The sequence below is a fragment of the Protopterus annectens genome, chromosome 13.part0 (assembly GCF_019279795.1).
Source record: "Protopterus annectens isolate FY-2018-M chromosome 13.part0, PAN1.0, whole genome shotgun sequence".
NCBI classification, from domain to species: Eukaryota; Metazoa; Chordata; order Ceratodontiformes; family Protopteridae; genus Protopterus; species Protopterus annectens.
The window spans coordinates 757,912,727-757,936,438 of record NC_056747.1 but is presented as its reverse complement, the minus strand read 5'-3'; the positions used below and the strand labels follow the sequence as shown (position 1 = coordinate 757,936,438).

At 41.5% G+C, this 23,712-nt stretch overlaps 1 protein-coding gene across 4 annotated transcripts in view; it reads left to right on the top strand.

Moving 5' to 3' along the window:
• Nucleotides 1-9,128, top strand: part of GIT1 (GIT ArfGAP 1) — a 1,727,505-nt gene extending 1,718,377 nt beyond the window's left edge. For all 4 annotated transcript variants that reach the window (XM_044054459.1, XM_044054456.1, XM_044054457.1 and 1 more), the window contains one exon: nt 6,700-9,128. In XM_044054459.1, the coding sequence (XP_043910394.1) occupies nt 6,700-6,912 (213 nt within the window). In that variant the 3' untranslated portion in view covers nt 6,913-9,128. The remainder of the gene's footprint in view (nt 1-6,699) is intronic.
• The last annotated feature ends 14,584 nt before the right edge of the window (nt 9,129-23,712 follow it).

Below are 23,712 nucleotides of genomic sequence, written 5' to 3'. Positions count from 1 at the left end.
GTTTACATTCCCTCAGGTCAAAACATTGTGGCAGGTCCTTAACTCAATCCCACGACGAATGGACACTTCACAGGGATGGGTTTATGGTCATCGTCCACTGGCGGGGTATTTCTCAAGTAGACCTATTTGCCCTCCTCTCTGAACAGACAACTTCCTTTATTTTGTGCCAGAGTCCCAGGTCCTCTAATGTGGAAGGTGGAAGCCCTGTTTCTTTCTTGGAAGGGGATTTTTTTTAAGCATTCCCTCCCCTTCCCCTCATTCCAAAAGTCCTGTTCAAAATTCAACAGAATGCTTCCAAAAATCTTGTTGGTGATGCCCTTTTGACTGAAACAGCATTGGTTCCCTCTTCTTCTGCATTTAGCCAAGGGTAATCATCACAAGTTACCTCACAGGGTGGACCTACTCACACAAGACAAGGGATTTCTCATCCATCCCCACCTCGCCACTCCACAACTGACACTGTGGGTGATAGGATTTTTATTCCAGTTAGACACCTTTTTTCTGAATATGTGTTTAGGGTTCTGCAGGAGGCCAGGAAACCCAATACTAGGAAATCCTACTTATCCAAATGGAAAGAGATTTACTGTTTGGTGTCTCTATCGTAACCTGGATCCACTTACTGTGGATGTTCCTTTTGTTCTTTCTTATTTGTGTGAATTGCTCAATGCTGGTTTGGCCTTTTCTTCTGTTAAGGCCCATTTATCAGCTAGCTCTGCTTGTCTGCCTTTATCGCCTCCTTTAGCTTCTAGATTTGAAGCTAAACAATTCTTTAAAGGCGTCCCTCATATTAGGCATCCCAGGAAGAGCCTGTTCCTCCTCCCTGGGATATTAATTTTGTTTTGGAGAAGTTGACTCAGGCTCCTTTTGAGCCTGCTGCTTCAGCTTCCTTGCAACATTGTTCTTGGAAGGTTGTTCTTTTGTTGGCCTTAGTTTTGCCTGATAGGTGTCTGAGCTTCAAGCTCTTATGGCTTGTCCTCCTTTAGCTCTTATGGCTTGTCCTTCTTTTTTGGTGTTTAATAAAGACAGTGTGTCCTTGCATACTAATCCTTTTGTGCCCAAGGTGTTTGAGTTGTCACTTAGTCTGTTCATTTGCCTACTTCTTTCCCTTCTCCACAGTCTGCCAGTGAGATGATGCTGCACACATTGGATGTGCATAGACAACTCGGATATTATTTGGATAGACTAAATCTATTAGAAAGTCTGATCACTTGTTTGTTTCTTTTCATCTTAGGTCTCTGGGATTAGTTGTATCCAAGCAGACTGTTTCTTCTTGGATCTCAAAGGCTATTTCTTTTGTTATTCTTTTCATTGCAAGCACCTTCCTTCTTCTGTAGACTCATCCTACTGTAGCTGTAGCTTATGGTGCTTAGTCCGACTGGGTTATTGGCCCATTTTCAGTGGAGGCCTGGGGAGAAAAGCTCCACAGTATTATGTATGACGGATACAAAAAAATTTACAGTTGTAACATTGATGCAGACATAAGCATTTTTGTAAAGTTGATTACATACAGTAATAGAGATACAAGGAAGGTTCATTACAAAAAAAAGTAAAAAAATGCTGTGGTAAACGAGCTATAGAGTGGATAAGTTGTGAGGTAGGATTACCAGTGAAAAGCATAACACAGAGGCAGAAAAGAAGAAGCAAAAAAAAACTTACATCTACAGAGTAGGTAGTAATAATAGAGCTTAGTAATAATAGAGCTATTTAACTGTGAAAAATGAGGTATTGTAATAGCAGAGAAACCTTTTAGAGGGATAGAAAGGGAGGACATAGTACAGTTGTGTAAAATCTTACCATAATAGTAGATGTCCTTTCCTTCATTGTTGCAGTATTCAGTCCCTCCCTTCTCCCCCTGATCCATTTCTCTCCTGGATGTACTGGTTACCTCTTGGTTTTCCTTGGACTGGCATTCCTACTGGGACTATCAGTTCTGAGGATGGTATAGCCGGATGTCACCTTTTTGCCCTAGTCTATGTGAGGAGCATATGTGTGATGTACAGCGTACCTTAAAAATAGGTACTAAACTAAAACCATGCACGTTTTATACTGGCCGGACATCAGGCTACCCGAGGCAGGGAATCCCAGATGTTACAAATACTGCAACAGTGAAGGAAAGGCCATCTACTGTTATGGTGAGCTTTTACACAAATATTATTTCTTCAGTCTGTTAGGTTTTCTCCAAAAGCAGGCATTTTCAATCTAATTTAAAGGAGATCTTAATTATTGCTTTTCTTAAGAAACCATTCTGGACCGTTGAAGTCTTAAAAGGTAATGACCTTGTCTGTAACCTGCCATTTATAATCAGTGTTGTTGAAAAAGTAGTACTTGTATGTTGACTACAGTGCTTGTGCATTGAATTTTGTTTGATTTCACTCTGGGTTGAGGAGATGACAGTACTGATGTGACTTTTAACATTGTAAATGACCTTCTGATGGTAAGATGCCGCCTTATGAGATATTTGTCTTCCTTTTTCTGTTTGATAGGGTGGAATATGGATTCTTGGAGTAGCTGCATACATGTGTTGTGGCTTATTCCCCTAGCCCTGTTTTGCTTTTTGCCATAACTAACCTGGATGCATGCAGAGGATTGCTTCAGAAGTCAATTCTTGGAGCTACTGTGTGCTGTAGTTTTCCTCAGATATCCATTCTTTATTCTCTTTTTATTGTTCACGGTATGTATGTTTCCCCTGGAAGAAGAAATTTTAAGGTAGAAGTGTGTAGCTTTACCTCTTCTTCACTCAGGAGCAGGTGCTGGTCCTGACATCTTTAGAAGAGTCTGAATTTCTCCATTAATTGGGTAAGGACTAAGTAAGGTTAATCCTTGGTCCATACAATTGAGACTGTGACAATCCATGCCAATGTAAAGTCCTTCACAACTCTGTTTTTCCCTTGTAGTTAGGTGACATAAGGTGCAGGGTTTGATTCTCAAGTGGGGCAACTGGCTAGGCTTAAAATGCTCCAAAGAGCAGTTAGCCTAGTACTAATCTATGAAGTAAAATGGAGTTTTTGTGTAAAGATTCTGTAGTTTGGGTATTATTCTGAGTGAGAGCTTCTGATATGTAGGAAACAGGTGTGATGACTATAGTTATTCTTTTTCCCTCTGGGAGTTGTTGCCTAAATAAATGATAGCTTTCCTGTCAGAAGTATGACCGAGTAGTGAGAATTCCAGCTCTTCACATCTTTGGTGGTGGCAAGGGGTGTGTGCGTTTTACTTATTGTTATTGTGTTTTTATTTATCCCATAATCCTCCAAGAGAACAACCTATAGTGTTGCCGGTGATAGTTTAAGTGAGAGCTCTGCTGTGACCTCCAGATGTTTGCTTTTTCTATTTTTTCAGCAGTGATACTGCTGTAGCAGAGAATGAGGAACCAGACTCCTTTTCCACCTAAGAAAGAAGAGGTAGCTACAACTGCTTTTTCCTGACCTTTTGGCTGCTGCTCAAAACCTGATCATTGTTTTAACAAGTAAATGCTCTGCCTGTTTGCCACTTTCTCTGCAGATCTTGATCTCAAGAATTTTGAGAGGCATTGTTTTCATTATATTGAAATGTTCCTTCAGTTACCATTCACGGTTCTTGAACAGAATGGCGAGTCTGCCAGTAGTGGCCATTCAGTTTTTGTTGAGCCATGTCAGTTCCTCCCAGAGATGCCTTTTGTATCTGAAGTGATAAGTTGCAGCCTGAACTCTTTTGGCTTTGAACATGCCGGTAGTGGTTACATTGCCATTTACTTGGCCAGCCCCAAGGTTCATGGTTTTTATGTGCAAACAGCCCTTGCTTTTTGTAAAGGGAAAAAAAAATATCAGTAAACTATCTCCCACTTTTAATTTTAAAGTTGTTTGGAATTGTATCCTGAATGACTTCATGTAATTTGCTGATGTAGTTTTCAGATCACAGAGGATTCTACCTTTTTTTTTCTGTATAATTTTACCCCCATACCTGCCAACCATCAGGCCTGCATCCCCAGAGTCAGACCTCAGCCTGTTCGTTGTCTAGTGGTGAGGAACTTCCCCAATCCACTGAGGTAAAAGCTATTAGGAGGAGAGTCCATCATTTAAGCTTCCAATAAGGATTGCTTATGTCTGCAACACATTGCCCTGGGGGTCTCAATGCCTTCCTTTTGCAAATGTATACTCTCAGGCATTTGCTGAATGCAGGCTACCTCCCATATCAGCAGCTTGATGAGCCACGAACCCATAGGTCATAGGCCTTTCCCTTCCTTCAAAGGGATTCATCAACCTGCAATCAGTTTTCCATCCCTTCAACCTAGGATGGGTATACCCATCTTCCCTGCCAGTTCTGTCAAGTGGACGGGCTACTAATCAAACTCTGATTGCTTGCGACTTAATTCAGGGCTTTGTCCCCTCTATGCGACAGAGCTGTCCAGTTTCCATTTTTTGTATACGTAGATCCTCAAGAAACTTGATCTGATATTTGCTCCATCTGTTTCTTACCCTAAGGAGAATTCAGTCCATTTTAGTCACTCTTTATTGCTGAGCTTTTTTCATGACTGAAGCAGCATCTTAACATGTGAAGAGCAGGGCCAGGTGTGATCAGTTCATTATATACTTGTAGGCTGTACAAAAGCACAAATATTTTCTTTCATTTCTAACAACCAGCAATCAGGGTGACTCATTTGTACAGCAGTTACAGACATACATTTTCATGCGAGCAATGCCCTCATTCTTCATAAGAAGAGCAAAATTCATAGAATTCTCATTCTCTGGAACAGGCTTCCCGTCCTTATGATGCAGAGTTCCACCCTATCCCTGTTTAATCTTAACTTGGACCAACGAATAGGTAATCGGAAATTCACCCTTGGTCTGGTGCCTATGTCTCGGATGTATAATCACCCGATGTATAATTTTGTGGGTTGCACGGCTAGGCTTATAAGAGCTGTATTATACCATGACCCCCCCAAAACGTGCACGCTGATTGGCCAGCGTGCCCGTTGTAAATCGAGATATACTAATGGAAAAAGGTCCGGTTGCCCTGACTTTTTTCCATTAGTATAACTCGTTTTTTTAAAACACTGTCTCGCTATGTTAAAAGGGTTTAACATAGCGAGACAGCTTTAAAATAAGCAACGGAGATCTCCGTTGCTTATTTTAAAGCTGTCTCGCCATGTTAAACCCATTTAACATAGCGAGACAGTGTTTAAAAGCAACGGAGAAAGCAAGATCTCCGTTGCTTTTATGTCTCGCTATGTTAAATGAGTTTAACATAGCGAGACAGTTTAAAATAAGCAACGGAGATGTCCGTTGCTTATTTTAAACTGTCTCGCTATGTTAAACTCATTTAACATAGCGAGACTAAAAAGCAACGGAGATCTTGCTTTCTCCGTTGCTTTTGCCAACTCTGATGTACCGCGCAGGCGCAGTACATCAGAACTGCCGGATGCCAGACATCTGCGGAAGGGCAGTAAACAGGCATTATACTATGCCATTATTTAAGAAAAGTAACAGTTTCTTTTCTTAAATAATGTCATGATATAGCAATAACCACTTCTGGGTGTGGGTAATGCTAAATTACCCACGGTTGGCTTTGTTTGGTCCCTCGGGCTTCGCCCTCGGGACCAAACCACGCCAACCGTGGGTAAATTTAGCATTACCCACACCCAGGCGTGGGTTATTGCTATAGTAGTTGTTAGCCTACTGTGTATACCTATGAACCTATGAAAAGCCCTTTCAGTTCTTCCCTAACTTTTGTCATCTGTTGATGGAAGTTACCACTATATTTGAGACAGAGTTTGAAACAGCCTGCTAGCATCATCTTTGCTGCATAGAACTGTCCTGTAAGTAACAAAAGCACATAAGTTTATGCAAAAGATGAAAATATTTCTCTTAGATTTACTGTTTTTGAGGGGTTTTGGTAGCACAGACAGAATGCTAAGCATTGTGCTTCAATGTTGTACTGAATCTCATCTGGTGAGTTTCTTAAATGCCAAGATGCACTTTGATAAGTATATTTGCATTTATTTGGCCCATTTTTTAATAAAAAGCTGAATGTAATAAACTTTTTATTAATACTACTGCCCAAATAAATTTAGCGTTTATCTGCTTGATTCCATTTCTGTAGACTTTAATGAGTGCCTCTTTGTGTATAAGTAACTTGCGGCCATTAAAGACTGTGGACACCTCTTTCATTTTCCTGTCAGTTGATGTCACTGAGGTTAAAGATCAGCATTAAACCTCAGTGTTACTGACATGAGGAGACAAAAAAAAAAAACTTTGCAAAAATTATAAGTCTGTAAACAGTCGCCAGTGCAATGAAGATGCAGATAGGCACTTTATGCACCACATACAATGGTTGTGACAGGTAAATCACGAAAACGTGAAAAAAAACCACTTCAAAGTACCTTTTCCATTTAGACGCCCCTCTGGACATCAGATAATTGATTTTTTATGTTTACCAAAGTATTTGTGCTGCAGAACACAACTTGTTAAATCTTGGAGTTAATTATAAAATAAGGAAAATGTATTTCTTTTTAAATTTTCTGAAAAAAGTCATCTGACTGTGCATTAAGTAAGTTTACAAATTTCCTGGATGATTTTCCCATGCAGTAATCAGCTACACTTCATTCTGCATGCGTGTCATAGTTTGCTTGTGTATTACTCTTAATGTAGTCTAGTTTTGGGGTTTGCAAAATGTGACCAAAGTATAATTAAACTTGTCATCCTAATCCTTTTGTTCTTTCTGTAGAAGCCTGCTTTGGAAACTGTACGCAGCTCCCTTCGGCTGCTGAATGCTAGTGCCTATCGATTACAAAGTGAGTGCCGCAAAACCATCCCACCAGAGCCTGGTGCACCAGTCGACTTTCAGCTTCTTACACAGCAAGTCATTCAGTGTGCCTACGACATTGCCAAGGCAGCCAAACAACTTGTTACAATAACAACTCGTGAAAAGAAGCAGTGAGTAGGAGATGTACTACAATTCATGCCTAGTGATGGCCTACAAGGGGAGAGGAGGGGAATGTGGTGTCACTTATGGTCATGTGCCAACTCCTTATCAGGTCCCCTGCTATACAGATATGACATCCTTAATAAGCGGTTTGTATGCAGAGATGTCAAGTGCCCCATGGTGTCTGTGACAAGGAAGAAGATGCGATCGTGATTGTCAAGAGAGATCGTGCAGCAGACGTGGCAAATCTAGACTTGAAACAAAAAAAAAGTCACTGGTCTCACTGCTCTTTATCCTGTTTTATCTCACTGTGTTGCACAAAGACTTTGTGAGTGCTGCTTAGATGCAGTGTATCATTGTTCTATAAATCCAGCCCCCTCCCCCAAAAAAAAAAAAAAAAAAATTAAATCTCTATCAAGCATAAACCCAGTGAGCAATTTTATGACTACAGCATTGTTAAGCTGGCATGGAGCTTGAAGATATCCCAGTGTAATTAATCCTGTATTGTTTTCAAGACACTAAAGCCAGGGATAGAAGTGGTGTGTCATTCTCTTCAACACTGAATTGCGAATCTTGTACATGAACTCTTCACTGAATAACACTGGAATTTTTTGTGGAAATGTTTGTATGAACACTATCTAGTTCAGTAGTGATCCGTAGTGCCAGTCTTTAAAGACTGAAACTGACTGTGCTCCTGTTTTTGGCTACCTTAACTCTGTATCTAGGCCAAGTTACCTTGAAGGCTGGATTTCATTTTTTTTCTGTTGATTTCAGTACATTTTGCTGCATTTGTTTAATATATACAGCTTGGCCAAGTCCAGCATTGCTGTGGCCAGAAACCAAGCCATTTTGGGAGGATTTTTTTCTGCTTTTTACAGTATTGAATATGAGATTGTCTTTCAACACCAGTCTAATTAGTACTGCCTGTAAGAGCTTCTGAAAATTCTTGAGTAAAAGCTGCATTACCTAGACATAAATACACATTTGTGGTGTTTTAGGCAGCAAGATGTGGCCTTTCTTTCTAGTAGTATGCATCTGTTTTGTGTTTGCTGCACAGTGGATCAAGATTGATTATTTTACACAAGTATCTAAGAGTGAGGGTCACCTGTGGAATTCAGTCTTCTCTTGCACTCTTCAGAACTTCTATGCATGGAGTGGGAGATGGTGAAAAGAAATTCCTTGCAGCACCCAGTTAGCAGCCAGCATTTTTATTTACTTTAAGAAAGACGTATTGCAGAGTGGCAGTATTTTCTTGCCATAAGTAGGTGACCCATCCACTTTGGTGCTGAGTGAAGCTGCAGTTGCTTTTCTTGCCAGTATGGGTAATTGCTTCAGCCATTTAGCAGTCTTGAAAAAGAAGGTCTGACATGCATATCTTGCACCATTTCAGACTTGGGAATGTCTGATAGCACTGCGCTAGGTACCCAAATGTTTTATATCATCCACTAATTTTTCCAGATTTTTTTTTGGGGGGGGGGGGGTGGCGGCAGCAACTGTGGTGGTGTCCCAAGTTTCAGATCATACTCACTAAAATACAAAGTAATAGAGTTCTTGTACTGCTTAACATATAAATTGCTTGCTGAGCTTCATTAAAAAAAAAAAAAAAAAAATTGTCTGTCTTCCCATTTCATATCATTAGGCCATATCTCCAAACTTTGTAAAACTGAAATATTTAGCTAAAATATAGTCAAAGTGGTAAACAGTCTTAAAACTCCTAACATGAAATGTGCAAAAAGCTGTTTAGCATTCTGTATATTTATTTTAAATGTAACACTAACCTGTGTGAAGCTGTCAAAGCTGCGTGGTTTTGGATGGGAGGAGTGAAGCCCTGCTTTTAACTTGAAGTACTTTTCCACACTGGCTAGAGGAAGGTGAGCCTTGGACATGTCACTTGCCATGCAGATGACAGCTCAGAAGTGCATTTTTGTTTACAGTGCTTTCCTAAGGGTTTTGGTAGTCTTATTGAGAGCCATTCGACTCCCCACTGAGACAAGGGAGTTGATCCGCGTCTCAGGAAGGAGAATTTGCCCAGTCTTGAAACCTGGTAAAAGTGCTATAGCCTTCATAGATACAAGAGTAAGTTATTTTTCCCCCTACTACTGCTCTTGTGTAAATGGACTATTTTGTCATTCTCCTGTTCACATTAATGTATGTGGGGAATCTGGTGGTGGGTTCTATTATGTAAAGATCGTGCAATGTACATTTGTATTAAAATAAATAACGTGAAACTATGTGCTGTTCAAGCTTCTGTTTTAATTAGTTTTGGAAAAGCTGTGGTGTTGTCATCTGGTGATCAGTATACTTCGGAAAAAGGTTGCCTAGAAATAAATATTCAGTACACAATTGTATTTTTTTTTTTATTTAAGAAAATCCATTTTATTTTTTCACACCTCTTAAGACATTTTTCTTCACTGTAGCAATATGTTCCCTAGCCTTTCATTAGAATAAATAATCTGTTAAAAATTAAACAAATGTCACTGTGACAAAATTATTTTTTCTTTTAACTTGTTAAAGCCAGGTGACGCCTGTAGGTGTTTCTGCAGTTAAATCCTACTGAGTCTCTAGGTGCCCAATATTGTTTGAATAATTTCAAAACCATGCTACATAAAAAGTATTAAAATATTTTATCTTGAAGCTTACACAATTGCAAACACAACTGTGTTGTTACATTACTTTTGCCTAGGGCGAGATATTAACTGTTCATATAATATTTATTTATATCATCATACATTTCATGCTTTTCTGAGTATCTCAACAACAAAGTAGCACAGACAGACCTGATTAGCCCAGCTGGATGAACAAAGGTGCTGTAATGGTATGTGTGTAACTTGAGTGTTTGCTGAGATATTGTAAGTTGATTATAAACTTTATATTTACTATGACTTATCCAGTTTAAGACCTAGAACCTAAAGAATAACTGTCAGTGTAAAAATAGTGTGTGCTGAAGACTTTACAATTTATACTTCTTTATTATACAATGATTGTCCATTAACATTCAAAAACAAGCATGCTGATAGGTCAGCCCACCCAGCGTGCACCTTGTAAATCCAGCATATATAACTGGGAAAAGGTCCAGTCGCCCAGACTTTCTTCCATTAATATATGCGATAAAAATGTTTTCTTTCATTAAAAAAAAACAAATAAACATATAAAACTGTACACTTCAAACCAACAAGAGAGACATGACAGAGAAAAATGAAAGGACAATCAAGTACGTTATGTAAAACTAGAGAAACGTACCTGATTATCCGTTTATTTTCTCTGTCCCGTCTCCCGTATGTTGAAAGTCTCACGATTTCTTTTTTTTTAATTAAAAAAGGTAATGCATTACTGCTGTATAACAAGTCCATACCAACTTTAAAACCAATGGTCCTCTTCTGTAGAAGCTTGTTTACATATTCCCCGAAATCAGTGAAACAGATATATATCCAATAAGCACTCTCCTCCCATAAAATGTTTCAAAGACTGCTTAGTGAGGTTCTTCATGGTAAAGCCTTATTTGGTTTACTTCTAACAAACACGCCCGTTCACAATTTAAAATGACATAGTCCATGACATTATGGAGTTCATTGGGTGAAAAATAAATATCGCTCCTTTCTGCTTCAGTCGACTCTCACAAATCCTTCATCGCTAGGGTTGTGGAGAAGTGGAAGGAGGACAATGGGTAGTGTATTTTCTTTAAGCATTGGGGATGGATAGGTTGCTCAAGGAGTATGGCAGCATTTCTTGATTCTTAATTTTTTTTTTTTCATGCATTTATTTTCTCTCCCAATGAACTCAGTAACAATGGGACTGTCTTGTTTTAAAGCTACTACTGGAGAAGAAGAGCTGAGGACCATTGCTTTTAAAGTTGATACAGACTTTTAATTAAAAAAAAAAAAAAAAAACAACAAAGATCTTCCTTTCTCAATTGCTTCCTTTACACAGCACTGATGTACTGCGTAAGCGTGTGAACAAAAGTCCCATACGCATGCACAGTACATCAGGAAAGCCCCAGGATACTGAGGAGAAAACGTGGAAGAGGAGCACGGCACTCTTATACAAAGACATGAAAAGTAACTAATTTTTTTCTTAATGTCATTGTATAATAGCAATAACCCACAGCTGGGTGTAGGCAATGCTGGATATACCCACGGTTGGCTTTGTCTGGTCACCAAACCACACCAACCATGGGTAAATCCAGCATTTACCCACACACAGCCACGGGTCATTGCTACAGTCACAACTGTGCAAAGCCCTCGTGACCAAACCATGGGTAAATCCAGCATTACCCACACACAGCTGTGGGTCATTGCTACAGTCACAACTGTGGCTCCAGAGATCTGTACATTCGTTTGAAATATGAAGACATAATTTGATTCTGTCAAAATTAAGCTCTGATGATTGGAAGTTAGAGTGCAAACTTCCAGAGCTCCATTGGAGGAAAAGAGTTAAGTAGTAGAAGTGTTCATACTATGTCTCAACTGTAAGAACACAAAGGAAAATGTAGTTTACGGTCACACATCAATATTTAAGTAAAGAAATCTTCCTTTATTATTCAAGACTTAAACTAGTAACATCAGCCTGTGTCCAAGAAAATATTCTAAAAACAGAAATCCTTTCACTGTGCAAATTAATTGTTCAAGTTTGACTTGAAGCAAGTCTCTGTTTACCACTTTCAGTTTTTACAGATGTACATTTGATGTATGCATGCTTTGACTGGACTGCTGGGTGTTTTTGATACTACGAACTATCTGTAATCAGAATATATGAATATATGGAGAAGCTCAAATTGAAGCCCCCCCCCCCCCAAAAAAAAATGATGATACTGGCAATAAAGCACTTACCAAATACAAAGTAAGTGTCACAGCCCCACCAAGTATGTTGTATGCACCAATCAGTCTTACATAGTGGCACTCATTTATTGGAAGCTGGTTGTATGTGCATGCAGTATGGCCTCAGTCAAATGGCTTACTGTTCAGCATTAATTGAATTGTTTGTGATCCAAGAAACGGTGTGCCATGTCATCTAGCTCTAACTAGCATCCTGTCACATTTTACAGGAAACTGATGCTTGCAGACCTATCCAAGATGGAAAAATGCCACAAAACTACTTAGCCGTGCTGCACCTACCAGAAATAGACTGCGTCTCATGCTGGAAGTCTAAGGAAATGACCATTCTAATTGCTACAGGCTCTTTGTAAATTAGAACCTTTCATTTTTTTTTTGGGGGGGGGGGGGTAAAGTCTGAAGCCTAGTCATATTTCCTGACAGTGGGCTATATATAATTTTGTCCATTTCAACTTTCTGAATAAAAATATTTTCCCTAATGTCATGTTTTGCAAATATGTTTGCAACCAAGGCAGGTGCACGTGCACACACATAAATAACACCTGGCCATTTTTGCCTCTGTGCTGTTAACTTTTTCTTTTAATAGAGCAGTTTTTGGCTGCTTGTGTAAAAATCTTGTCTAGAAGAAAAAAGCTTAGAAATGAATGGGCAAAAAGTCACAAGCACTTTTTCATTAGCTGGAATGGGAAAGCAGTGCAAATTATGTACTACTGTGCAAAATATCTGTTGATTTGAGGTTTTCAGGGAATTGTGTGCCTACAGGTTATGGATACATGTTGGCACTTACTTGGAAGTCAGTTGTCACTCCACAGTAAATGCAGTATGCCAAAGGTTTTGCCACTTTAAATACTTTGTTCTGTTTGATCTACTACTTACAGGTCATGGACAGTGTTTCTGGAAATACACTATATGAAGGAAAGGGACTATATGTGACATTTAACCAGTGCAAGACACAGGTTTAAAAGTGGTATTTTCAAACAGCCTTATAAATACTGACCTGGGATGTTTGCAGTGTTTCACAATGGTACAATAAAACTGCTGTCATCTCTATCCCCCCACACTTTTTTTACACCATGCTGAGCTATGTTGTTGGTAATATGATTTGTAGTGAAATTGGGCAGTATTTGTGGACAGTACCTGGAATTCTATCTTAATGTTTTTAGAGGATTATAGTTAGGAAGCATATAGTGTGTTTGCATTTTTTTTTTAAACTCTGCCGCCATTGAGGGGCTTCATACTGTCTACATTTGAAGGTAAGCATCACTACATTGCACTCTCATTACACCTCTGTTAGGAAAAATATATTGAGACATTATGCAGTTAATATTCCCATCAAAAACAAGGTGGCAACTTTCATTTGCCAGTATTTTGCCACCACTGTGAAAATGTAAGAACCCATCCATTTGGTACTTGTCCACAGTTACTAGATTAGTTTTAGGGTGTGTACCACTGTAAGAACTTTCCATGGACAAATGTTCAGCTATCTAAGAAAGAAGTCTACATGTGTGTGTGTGTATATATATATATATATATATATATATATATATGTGTACACACACACACACACACACACACACATAGAAAGAGGTTCTTTTTGTCCCCCCCAGATGAAGAGATGAAAAAGCCTAGCCTCCAATTAATTCCTCCCCAGTACTGGTATTTGAAAGTGCCAGGGAAGAGTGGTCATTAGTCCTACAGGAGGTTAGATTTTCTAATTGTCCCAAAAGCCCTTCCCATCAACTGGCAAGTGTGGTGTATGACTTGCATCTAACCAGTTTCTGTACTTCCATACCCTCTAGGAATGATCGAAGCTTAGCTTCTTATTCCTACCCCTCTTTGACCAGCCCCTCTAATGCTACAAATTGAACTGAGCAGCCAAGGTTCACTTAACCTTTCCTCTCAGAAGGCATCTGGTTAATCACCCAGTACTGTGCTCTAGCGGAGTAAGCCTAGCCAATGAATGAATGTATGTTTTTTAGCTAGGTGCTTGCCAGCTGACAGAGAACGGCTTTTGAAACAAAAGGATACTGGTTATGATTTTCTCTTCTGACACACCAGGTTAGTACAAAATTAGAATTTTTTTCCAACTTGTGTGATCAGTCGTATGTGCTAGACTAGGGAGGCACTCATATTCCGCAATCCCCACTTTGGGTCTCATTTCTAATGTACATCATAAGAAAGCCTGTGTGTTTGATGTCTAAAATTACATACATTTTTACTGTTCCAGTTGTCACTGCATCTTTTGCCAGAACTAACAAAAGTACTTGCCTAGGAAAGGAATAAGTACTAGCACTTCATCTAACTCACCCGCCAAAAAAATACAGAAAGCTCATAACCAACATTACATAAAGAAAACTGCTCCTGTGGCGGGTGTTGGTGTGGCCCAAAGTCTGCCCTAGACAACCTGGAGAAGATCAGCTAAAAGTTAAATTCTGCTTAAAGGTGTGCTCATAAGGCAGCTCAGATCTATTTGTGCTTATCTAGTTAAAAGCCCTTTCTCAACTAGCAAAGGATCAATTTTGCACCAGTGAAACGGATGCAGGAATTGCACTCCCAGCAACTACCTTGGGTCAACATCCTGGGAGGAGTTGAACTCATGGCACCCTCCATGGGGGGGGGGGGGTGCATCCTGTGATGTCAGCAAAAACTCTTCTATGTTTCAGCATGTTAAGCTAGCTATGAAAACAGAATTGCAGCATATAGCAAAGACAACCACAAGGCCTTCTATAGTTATGTAAAAAATCTCCATGGCAATACCCAGATTTGCTCTGAGCTACTGCACAATGGTACTTCCTATACCGAGCCAACAGATCTTGCCAATATGCTGGCTAACAGATTCAGTACCAACTTTACCCCTCTCCCCCCCCCCCAAAAGACCAATCACAATACCAGTAGATTGCCAGGCACCCAGTATTACTGCTGCACAGGTTAAAACAGCACTGTCCAAGGCCATGAATACAGCTTCCATGTGATCTGACAATATCCCTGGCTGTGCTCTACATGAACTACAGAGTGAACTGGCACCCCACCTGTGTGCCCTGTTCAATTACAGCCTCACCGAAGGCTTTGTCACTACCAAATGGTGTACTGCTACAGTCATCCCTCTCCACAAAGGAGGAGCGACTACAGACCCTGGGAGCTATCTCTCCATTATGCTGCCAAGTCTGATATGCAAAACTATGGAACGCATCATCATGGACCTAATAAACAAGGATATAGGGAGTCTCCAAACTCTGGATCCCACACAGTTTGGTTTTGTTGAAGGGTAGATCGTGTTTGCTTAACTTGGTCGAATTCTTTCAGTCAGTCACCAGAGCTGTGGATGAAGGCAAGGTGGTTCATACAGCCTACCTTGATCTGGCCAAGGCCTTTGATACCATTCGTCACTCAGGAATCCTAGAAAAACTCACTAAGCTAGGGATCAACCCCTATATCAGTAGGTGGGTTGCAAACTGGCTCACAGATAGAACCCACAGTGTGAAAATAGCAGTCTCCAAGTCAGACTGCTAGCCATTCACAAGTGAAGTCCCACAGGGTTCAGTCCTGGGTCCTCTCCTGTTTGATATCTACTTCTCTGAAGTCCAGGCCAACACAAAGGGTCTCTGGCTGACAAACTTAGCAGATGATTGCCAAGTTGGGAGCTATCATTAACTCCCCAAGTGATGTTGACATCCTACAGAAAGGCCTCACTGAGACCAACTACTGGTGTCAGAACCATGGCCTTAAACTCAGTGCCAAAAAATGTCTTCATCCCCTTTGGGAAATCCCGGTTCCCATGAATTACCACATCAATTGTAGTCCAGTGAACATGGAAGATGTAAGAGATCTGGGAACACAGATTGACAGCAGCCTCTCTTTTGACCACCACATTGCAACTGTGGTCAGAAAGTCCTTCTATGTGGCACATCTCATTACTAAGGGTTTTGCATCCAGGAAGAAGGAGGTCATTGTCTCCCTCTACTCTTCCCTCATTAGGCCAATCATCGAGTACAATACCCCATTTGGCTTGTACCTCACTAGACACCTGCAACAACTGGAGAGGCTGCAAAAGTACCTCACACACATTTGTCCTATATGGACAGACTCAAAAAAACTCCAACTATTCTCTGTCTCATATCACCTACTTAGAGGCGATCTCTGCTTGACATACAAAGCCATGTCTGATCCAGCTCTGTTAGAAATGTTACAGCTAAAGAAATCCCAATCCCTCCGCACCACATGCTGCAGAGACCTCAATCTCATTACCACAATCAACAGAACATGCTGGAGGGACAGGTTCATAACCCAGAGACTGCCCTTGCTATGAAATAGACTTCCTATACATGTCAAACTGAGCACCTCACTGGTTCTCTTCAAGAGAAATCTTGATGAGTGGATGGGAAATAGAAAATTCACCCTGGGAATCACTCCAGTGGCTTTACTCGACAGAGGCACTGGGAACTAAGGTCAGGTTGCACGATGTCAGGGCAATCAGAGCTGGGTCAGACATGGCTTTGTAAGTCAAGCAGAGATTGCCTCTAAGTAGGCGATATGAGAAAGAATAGTAGGAGTTTTTTGAGTCTGTCCATATAGGACAAGTGTTTAAGGCCTAGGTTCCTCTTTGTTGAGGTACTTTTGCGGCCTGTCAGTTGTTGCAGGTGTCTAGTGAGGTACATGCCAAATGGGGCATTGTACTCGATGACTAGCCTAATGAGCTCTTTCTTCCTGGATGCAAAACCCTTAGTAATGAGATGTGCCACATAGAAGGACTTTCTGACCATAGTTGCGGTCAAAAGAGAGGTTGCTGTGAACCCGTGTTCCCAGATCTCTTATAATGCCTTCTGTGTTCACTGGACTACAATCGATGTGGTAATTCATGGGAACTGGGTTTTTCCCAAATGGAATGACAACACATTTTTTGGCACTGAGCTTAAGGCTATGGTTCTGACACCAGTTGCTGGTCTCAGTGAGGCCTTTCTGTAGGATTTCAACATTACTTGGGGAGTTAATAATGGCTCACAACTTGGAATCGTCTGTGAACTTTGTCAGAGTCCCTTCGTGTTGGCCTGGACGTCTGAGAAGTAGATACCAAACAGGAAAGGACCCAGGACCAATCCAACTCCACTTGTGCGTAGTTGGCAGTCTGCTTTGGAGCCTGCCTCTTTCACACTGTGGGTTCTATCTGTGAGCCAGTTTGCAACCCACCTAGTGATATAGGGGTTGATCCCTAGCTTAGGGAGTTTTTTTGATGATTCCTGAGTGAGGAATGGTATCAAAGGCCTTGGTCAGATCAAGGTAGGCTGTATGAACCACCTTGCCTTCATCTACAGCTCTGGTGACTGACTGAAAGAAGTCGACCAAGTTGAGCAGGCATGATCTACCCTTCACAAAACCAAACTGTGTGGGATCCAGAGTTTGGAGATTCCCTACATTTTTGTTTATTAGGTCCATGATGATGTGTTCTATAGCTTTGCATATCAGACTTGTCAGGCTAATGAGGCAATAGTTCCCAGGGTCTCTAGTAGCTCCTCCTTTGTGGAGAGGGATGACTATAGCAGTGTGCCATTTGGTAGGGACAAAGCCTGAGGTGAGGCTGTGATTGAACAGGAGACCAGGTGAGGTGCCAGTTCACTCTGCAGTTCATGTAGAACACAGCCAGGAATATTGTCAGGTCCCATAGAAGCTGTATTCTTGGCCTTGGACTGTGCTGTTTTAACCTGTGCAGCAGTAACACTGGGTGCCTGGCAATCTACTGGTATTGTGATTGGTCATTGGGGGGGGGGTAAAGTTGGCATTGAATCTGTCAGCCAGTATATTGGCAATATCTGTTGGCTCGGTATAGGAGGTACCATTGTGCAGTAGCTCAGAGCAAATCTGGGTATTGCCATGGAGATTCTTTACATAACTATAGAAGGCCTTGTGGTTGTCTTTACTATCTGCTGCAATTCTGTTTTCATAGCTAGCTTTAGAGGATTTGATGAGGGATCTCAACTTTTTGTTGAGGCTGATAAGGGAGTTTTTCCAGTCTTGGAACTTCACCTTATTCCGCCTTAGTTTCCTCCTCCTGTTGTAGAGTTTGTTTATGGCAGGGGACCACAAGATTGGCTTCCTGTTTTTGGAGGAGAGCATCTTGGTTCTATTGGGTATGGCGAGATCCATGCATTTGTGTACATGTTTGTACAGTGCATTGGTGTATGATTTGTCAGTCATGCAACTATTCTCCACTTGCATGGGTGCCGTGAGGTTAGCCACCTCTTTTAGGAGCCCAGAGTTAGCTTTGGAGAAGTTTTTCATGGCGGTTACCTTTGCGGGTGGGGTGGGAGGGATGTGGATTTCCAAGGTGATTATTTTGTGATCAGATCTTAGAAAGGAATCTACTATTGGTGTAGAGCAATGGTCGCCCATGTTAGTAATGACCAGGTCAAGGATGTTGCTACCTCTAGTGAGGGTAAGAATGAGCTGGTCCAGGGCATTGGAATTAATGAATTCCAGGAAACATTGGGCAAGTGTATTGTTACATGAGTAGTTTTCCCAGTTAACAGAGGGGTAGTTGAAGTCTCCCAGTATGAGAGTGTTAGGTTGGACCCTAATATTCTCCAGGGTGCTTAGGAATGTGGAGTGTGAGTGTTGGGATATGGTTAGGGACCTAGAACAGGCTACGACCTGAATCGCTGTCTTACCCAATGTTCGCTGCACCTGAAGTATCTCTGATGTGTTATGTTGGGTTACCAGTCTGGAGATGTGCACATCCTTTATGAATATGGAAAAACCACTGCCTTTGGTCCAAGTTCTGGTGCCGAAAGGTGTGGAATGAGTTATATCTTGGTAGTGCAGGGGTGCTTTCTGCTGCATTGAACCAGGTCTCTGTTACAGCACAAATGTCGATGTTCTCCATTTTAAGGAGCTCATTCATCGGATATACACCCAACAGCTCAAATATATATCATTAGGGATATGACCTGTTAATGAGCTGCTTCCTGTTGTTCTGGGTGTGATTCCCTCAGCCTCCATTTGCCTAATTTATGGCTCTGAGCAATTCATTTTAACCACATAGTGTTCTCAGGCCAACTCTAAAAATGGCCCATTCAGGTCAGTGCACTAACCTGGTTAACAAAAATACAAGTGTGACCTAAAGAATGCATGAATTCAGGAAGACAGACCAGTTGCTGGTCTCCTGTACAGGTAGGAAAGGTCTTGTATTATTAGAATATCCTTTACAAGTAACTGCATTTATATTTTTGGCAACCACACTGAAAAATGCTTTCAAAGACCAATCCATAAGGGGGATGGCCATTTCAAAAATGCCTCCATTTAAGACATTTGTGCAGCAATGGCTTTTTAAGACAATTTTGGTACATATAGTGAAAAAAAACTCCACTTTCTGGTACCAGCTACTGGTATGCATTTTACTGCTACACATAAATGCTAAGATGGTAACTTGGAGCTATACCTCAGTTGTTACACAATGCCAACAAGTCAAACATTTTTTAAGCCTGAATCCTCATAGTTAAGGTAAGTCAGCATTTATATATTGCCCAGATTTGTCATAACTATAGCGATATCTATGTGGTCTCTCCCTTCCTCACAAGTCTATTTGCAATCTTCCAAGACTATGTCTAATTAAAAGGAAGTCTCTTAAACTATGTCTTCTGGAGACGGACTCCTTCACTATTTACTTAACCAATTAAAAAACAAGATGAAAAACCGTCAGTAGCTAAAGAGAATAGTGGACTTTGCTGCCTTCCTTTATCAAATTAGATGGATGTATTCTGCTGTTCCCTTTAGTTATTGACCCTTTTCATCAAGAGACATCTTTATTAAATTATCACTTATGACTAGACAGTCATACATTTGTATAAATAAAAAACCATATTGATATATTTTCAGTTGCAAACAACTATACATAACATACAATTATACAGCCATTGTTAGTCAAGCATTACATAGCTCATTCAGATGTTCATCGTGTTACCCTGCTGCAGTCATCACACTTGGGTTATCCTGCAGTCAGGCGGTCCCGCAGTCGGCCTGAGTTCCAAAGTCTTGGTCCGGCGTCGGTTGCTGTCGCTACTTCCCTGACGTCAGTGCGCCAGGGGTATATAAGAGGCATCCAATGCCATTTTCTTCAGTCTTTCTTGCCGCGCGGTGCCCGAAGCAGAAGCAGTTCGCAAGTGCCGGTCGGCCGACACCTGAGATTTTCTAATCGAATTTTAGTCCGAAGTCTTCAATAAAGCTAAGTACCCCATTGGGAAACCTTTTCTTGCCTCAGTCCGATGTCAGAAAAAGTTAACAATTGCATTTCTTGTGGGAAGCAAATACCTCATAAGGACTTCCATTCTTATTGTATTCCTTGCCTAGGCCCAGACCACGACGTCACAGGTTGTCAGTTTTGTGCTAGGTTTAATAAACTATCAAACGCCGTTTTGACATCGCATGACATTACTTTGGTAGGAAATTTAATTATGTCATGCCGTCGGAGCAGCCGACCGGCATGCATAAAAAAACGCAAGGATAAGGACAGGCAGCCTAGGAACAAGCCAGACTCTGAGGCCTCTGCTGGGCCTGTCGCCGGTTTTCAGTGAGCCGCCTACACAGCCCCTGACTACCGCAGAATTGGAACCCCAGACAGCTGTGGATTCTCAAGCAGAGTGTACTAGGCCATCGCAGCCATCTTCATTAGACCCTTCTGACACCGGAGCAGAAGGAGATCCCAGTGCAGTAGAAACACCTTTGGTTGCAGAAGGTGTCTTCAGACCGACTACACTCACCATTAAATCTTATGCTAAGCTTAAAACTCCAAAAAAGACTGTACATCAGTCTACAGTTCAAGGCCCCATGCCTAAGAAACGGATGCTGAAGATTTGATTACGCTAATCATGGGTTCCCATCCCCCTCCAGATAAAAGACCAAGACAAGAGAAGGATTATGCTTCCTCTGACCAGGTTTCTATTTCCTCAGATTCTTCTGAGGAACAGGATTACACTTTTCCCCCTTATGAAGACTCTGATGCTGAAGACTCTATTCCCTCAGCATCTCCCCCTAAAGACTACTCCTTTGGGGAAACTTTACATACCATGAGGGAACATTTCCACTGGGAAGGCCAGGACTACTCTGATTTTAAGAAAAGACTCCGAGAGTTCCTTTTACTACCCCAGCACAGACCACTTGCTATCCCTCCAGTTTTAGACATTGTGGATGATGTTTACTTGGAGTCTAGTCTAAATCCAGACTCTCTACCTCCTGCTCCAGCCAAACTAGACAGGTACTACAGAGTACCTGACTCACACAAATTCCTTTATAAAAGCCCTGTGGCTGACCCAGAAACAATTTCCCAGGGTCCCAAAGGGGCTAAAGTTTCTATGGCTAAAAATCATGTGCCCTCTGAAAGGGATTCCAGAGCCCTAGATAGATGGGGAAAGAAGATGTACACCTCAGCTACTCTGGCTATGAGAGCTTTAAATTGTCAGTTTCACATGCTGAAATATAAGCAATTCCTATTGTCTCAATTAAAACAAAAAATGAGCACACATTCTGAACAGTCTGAATTCAAGGAAATGCAGGATCCGTTGCATGCAGCTGAACAGGTAGGCAAACATACTTTACAATGTGGATTTGATTCATTGGAAGCTTCCTGTAGAGCAGCTGTTACTGCGTCTGTCATACGGAGACATGCTTGGTTAAAAGAACAAACCCTACCTGATCATGTTAAAGCAAAATTATTGGATGCACCTTTACAGCAGGATGTATTATTTGGTGTCAAAGCAGAAGAGGGTTTAAAGAAAATGGAGGATAAGGCAAAGCCTATGCCGACGGTCAAGGATTTTTTGCAGGTACAACCCCCTCGTTTCAGCAGAAATTGGCCAACAAATAACTGGTCCTTTCCAGCTTCTGACAGATCATAGAGGGGCAAATACAGATGCCCAAGGGGCAGATGTCAGTCACAAGGCCCTTACAAACCTCGCCAATGGGGTACTGCTACCCAGAAAGGAGGAGAAGACAGGCCCCAAGCTAGCAGAAGACAAACACAATGACTCAATCCTCAAACTACCAAGCAAATCTCTCTTGGCAGCTCCCTTGGGAGGAAAATTAGCACTTTTTGCAGACAACTGGCACATCATCACAAAAGACAAATGGGTCCTAAATATTGTCTCACAAGGATACAGATTCCACTTTACCTTGCCAGGGATAAAAGGAATGCCAAACCTGCCACCAAATCACAGGGCAGAGGCACAAAAACAAATTACAGCTCTGATGGACATGAAAGCCATTCAACAGGTACCTACACAGGAGCAAGGACAAGGATTTTACTCAAGACTCTTTCTAGTCCCAAGAAAAGACAAAGCATGGAGACCCATTCTGGATCTTTCAATGCTGAACACCTGTCTACAAGTACCAAAATTCAAGATGCTAACACTACAGCAGCTTCTTCCCATGTTGGGCAAGAATGCTTGGCTAGTAACGTTGGACCTCAAGGAAGCCTACCTGCATGTCCCTATCAGACAAAATTGCAGAAGATACCTCTGCTTCATTGCAGGTTCAACCCATTATCAATTCTCTGCACTGCCCTTTGGCTTATCTACTGTGCCCAGGGTCTTCACAAAATGCCTGGCACCAGTAATTGCATACTGCAGAGAGGAATTCAAATATACCCATACCTGGACGACTGCCTTATTCAAGCAGAAAGCAAGGACATTCTACTAAAGCATCTGGCATTTGTCAAACACCTTCTAAGTTGCCTAGGGTACACAGTAAATGAAAAGAAATCAAAACTAGTGCCCTCACAAAACATAATATTCCTGGGTGCCAGCTTGAATACAACGGCCCAGATGGCTTATCTCACCTCCAGACAAGCAACAGCAGCTGACTCAATACTTCAGAATAATGGCAAAAAGACCCAACTCCCTGCAAGAAAAATTCTGCAGGCCTTGGGATTCATGGCATCTTGCATATTACTAATACCATTTGCAAAACTGCATATGAGGAAATTACAATGGTACCTGAAAAGCGTATGGACTCAGCACAGCCACAGCTTGGAAACAATACCACCACTCATTCTCTGCCTTCAACAGGAGTTTCTATGGTGGGCACAGGCATGTCACCTCAACAAGGGTCAGCCTTTCATCTTACCCACAGCCAGGCAAACTATGACAACAGATGCATCGGACTATGCCTGGGGAGCACACATGGCAGGACAGTGCATTCAGGGCAAATGGACTACAGATCAAAGGCATCTGCATATCAATCAAAAAGAAATGCTAGCAGTACAGAATGCCCTAACAGCTTTCAAGGACCTCTTACACCCAGGACAACTAATAATAAAGACGGACAATACCACAGTAACGTGGTACATAAACAAGCAAGGGGGCCCACATTCCTACCCTCTATGCAGGCAAGCAGTGACCTTGTGGAACACAGCACTGTCTTACTAGGTTCAATTACAAGCACAATTCCTGCCAGGAAAGAAAAACACATTGGCAGACGACCTAAGCAGAAACATCATGGACCCCCACGAGTGGAAACTAGATCCACAAGTATTTGCAATGATGACTCAAAAATGGGGACGCCCAGACATAGATCTGTTTGCCAACCCCCAAACTACCAACTTCAAAAATTTTGCACAAGGACATTCCATCCACAAGCTTGGAAAGTGGATGCCCTCTCATTCAGTTGGAAAACATTAACAATGTATGCCTTTCCTCCACTGCCTCTTCTAGCAAAGGTACTGCTGAAAGTCAGATTAGAGAGGCCACAAATGATACTCATTGCACCAGACTGTCCACGCCAGCACTGGTATCCAATTTCAAGGAACATGGCCCACGGCCCACCATGGATTTTACCACAAATTCCTCAACCACCGAGACAATCAGATTCTACACAGCCAGCTCAAGACTTTAAACCTGGCTGCATGGCAAATTACCTAAACAACCAGCCAACACCTCTGTCCAAAGCTGTTGTGGATGTAATTCTGGAGGCCAGGAGGCCCAGCACCAGGAAAACCTATTCAGAC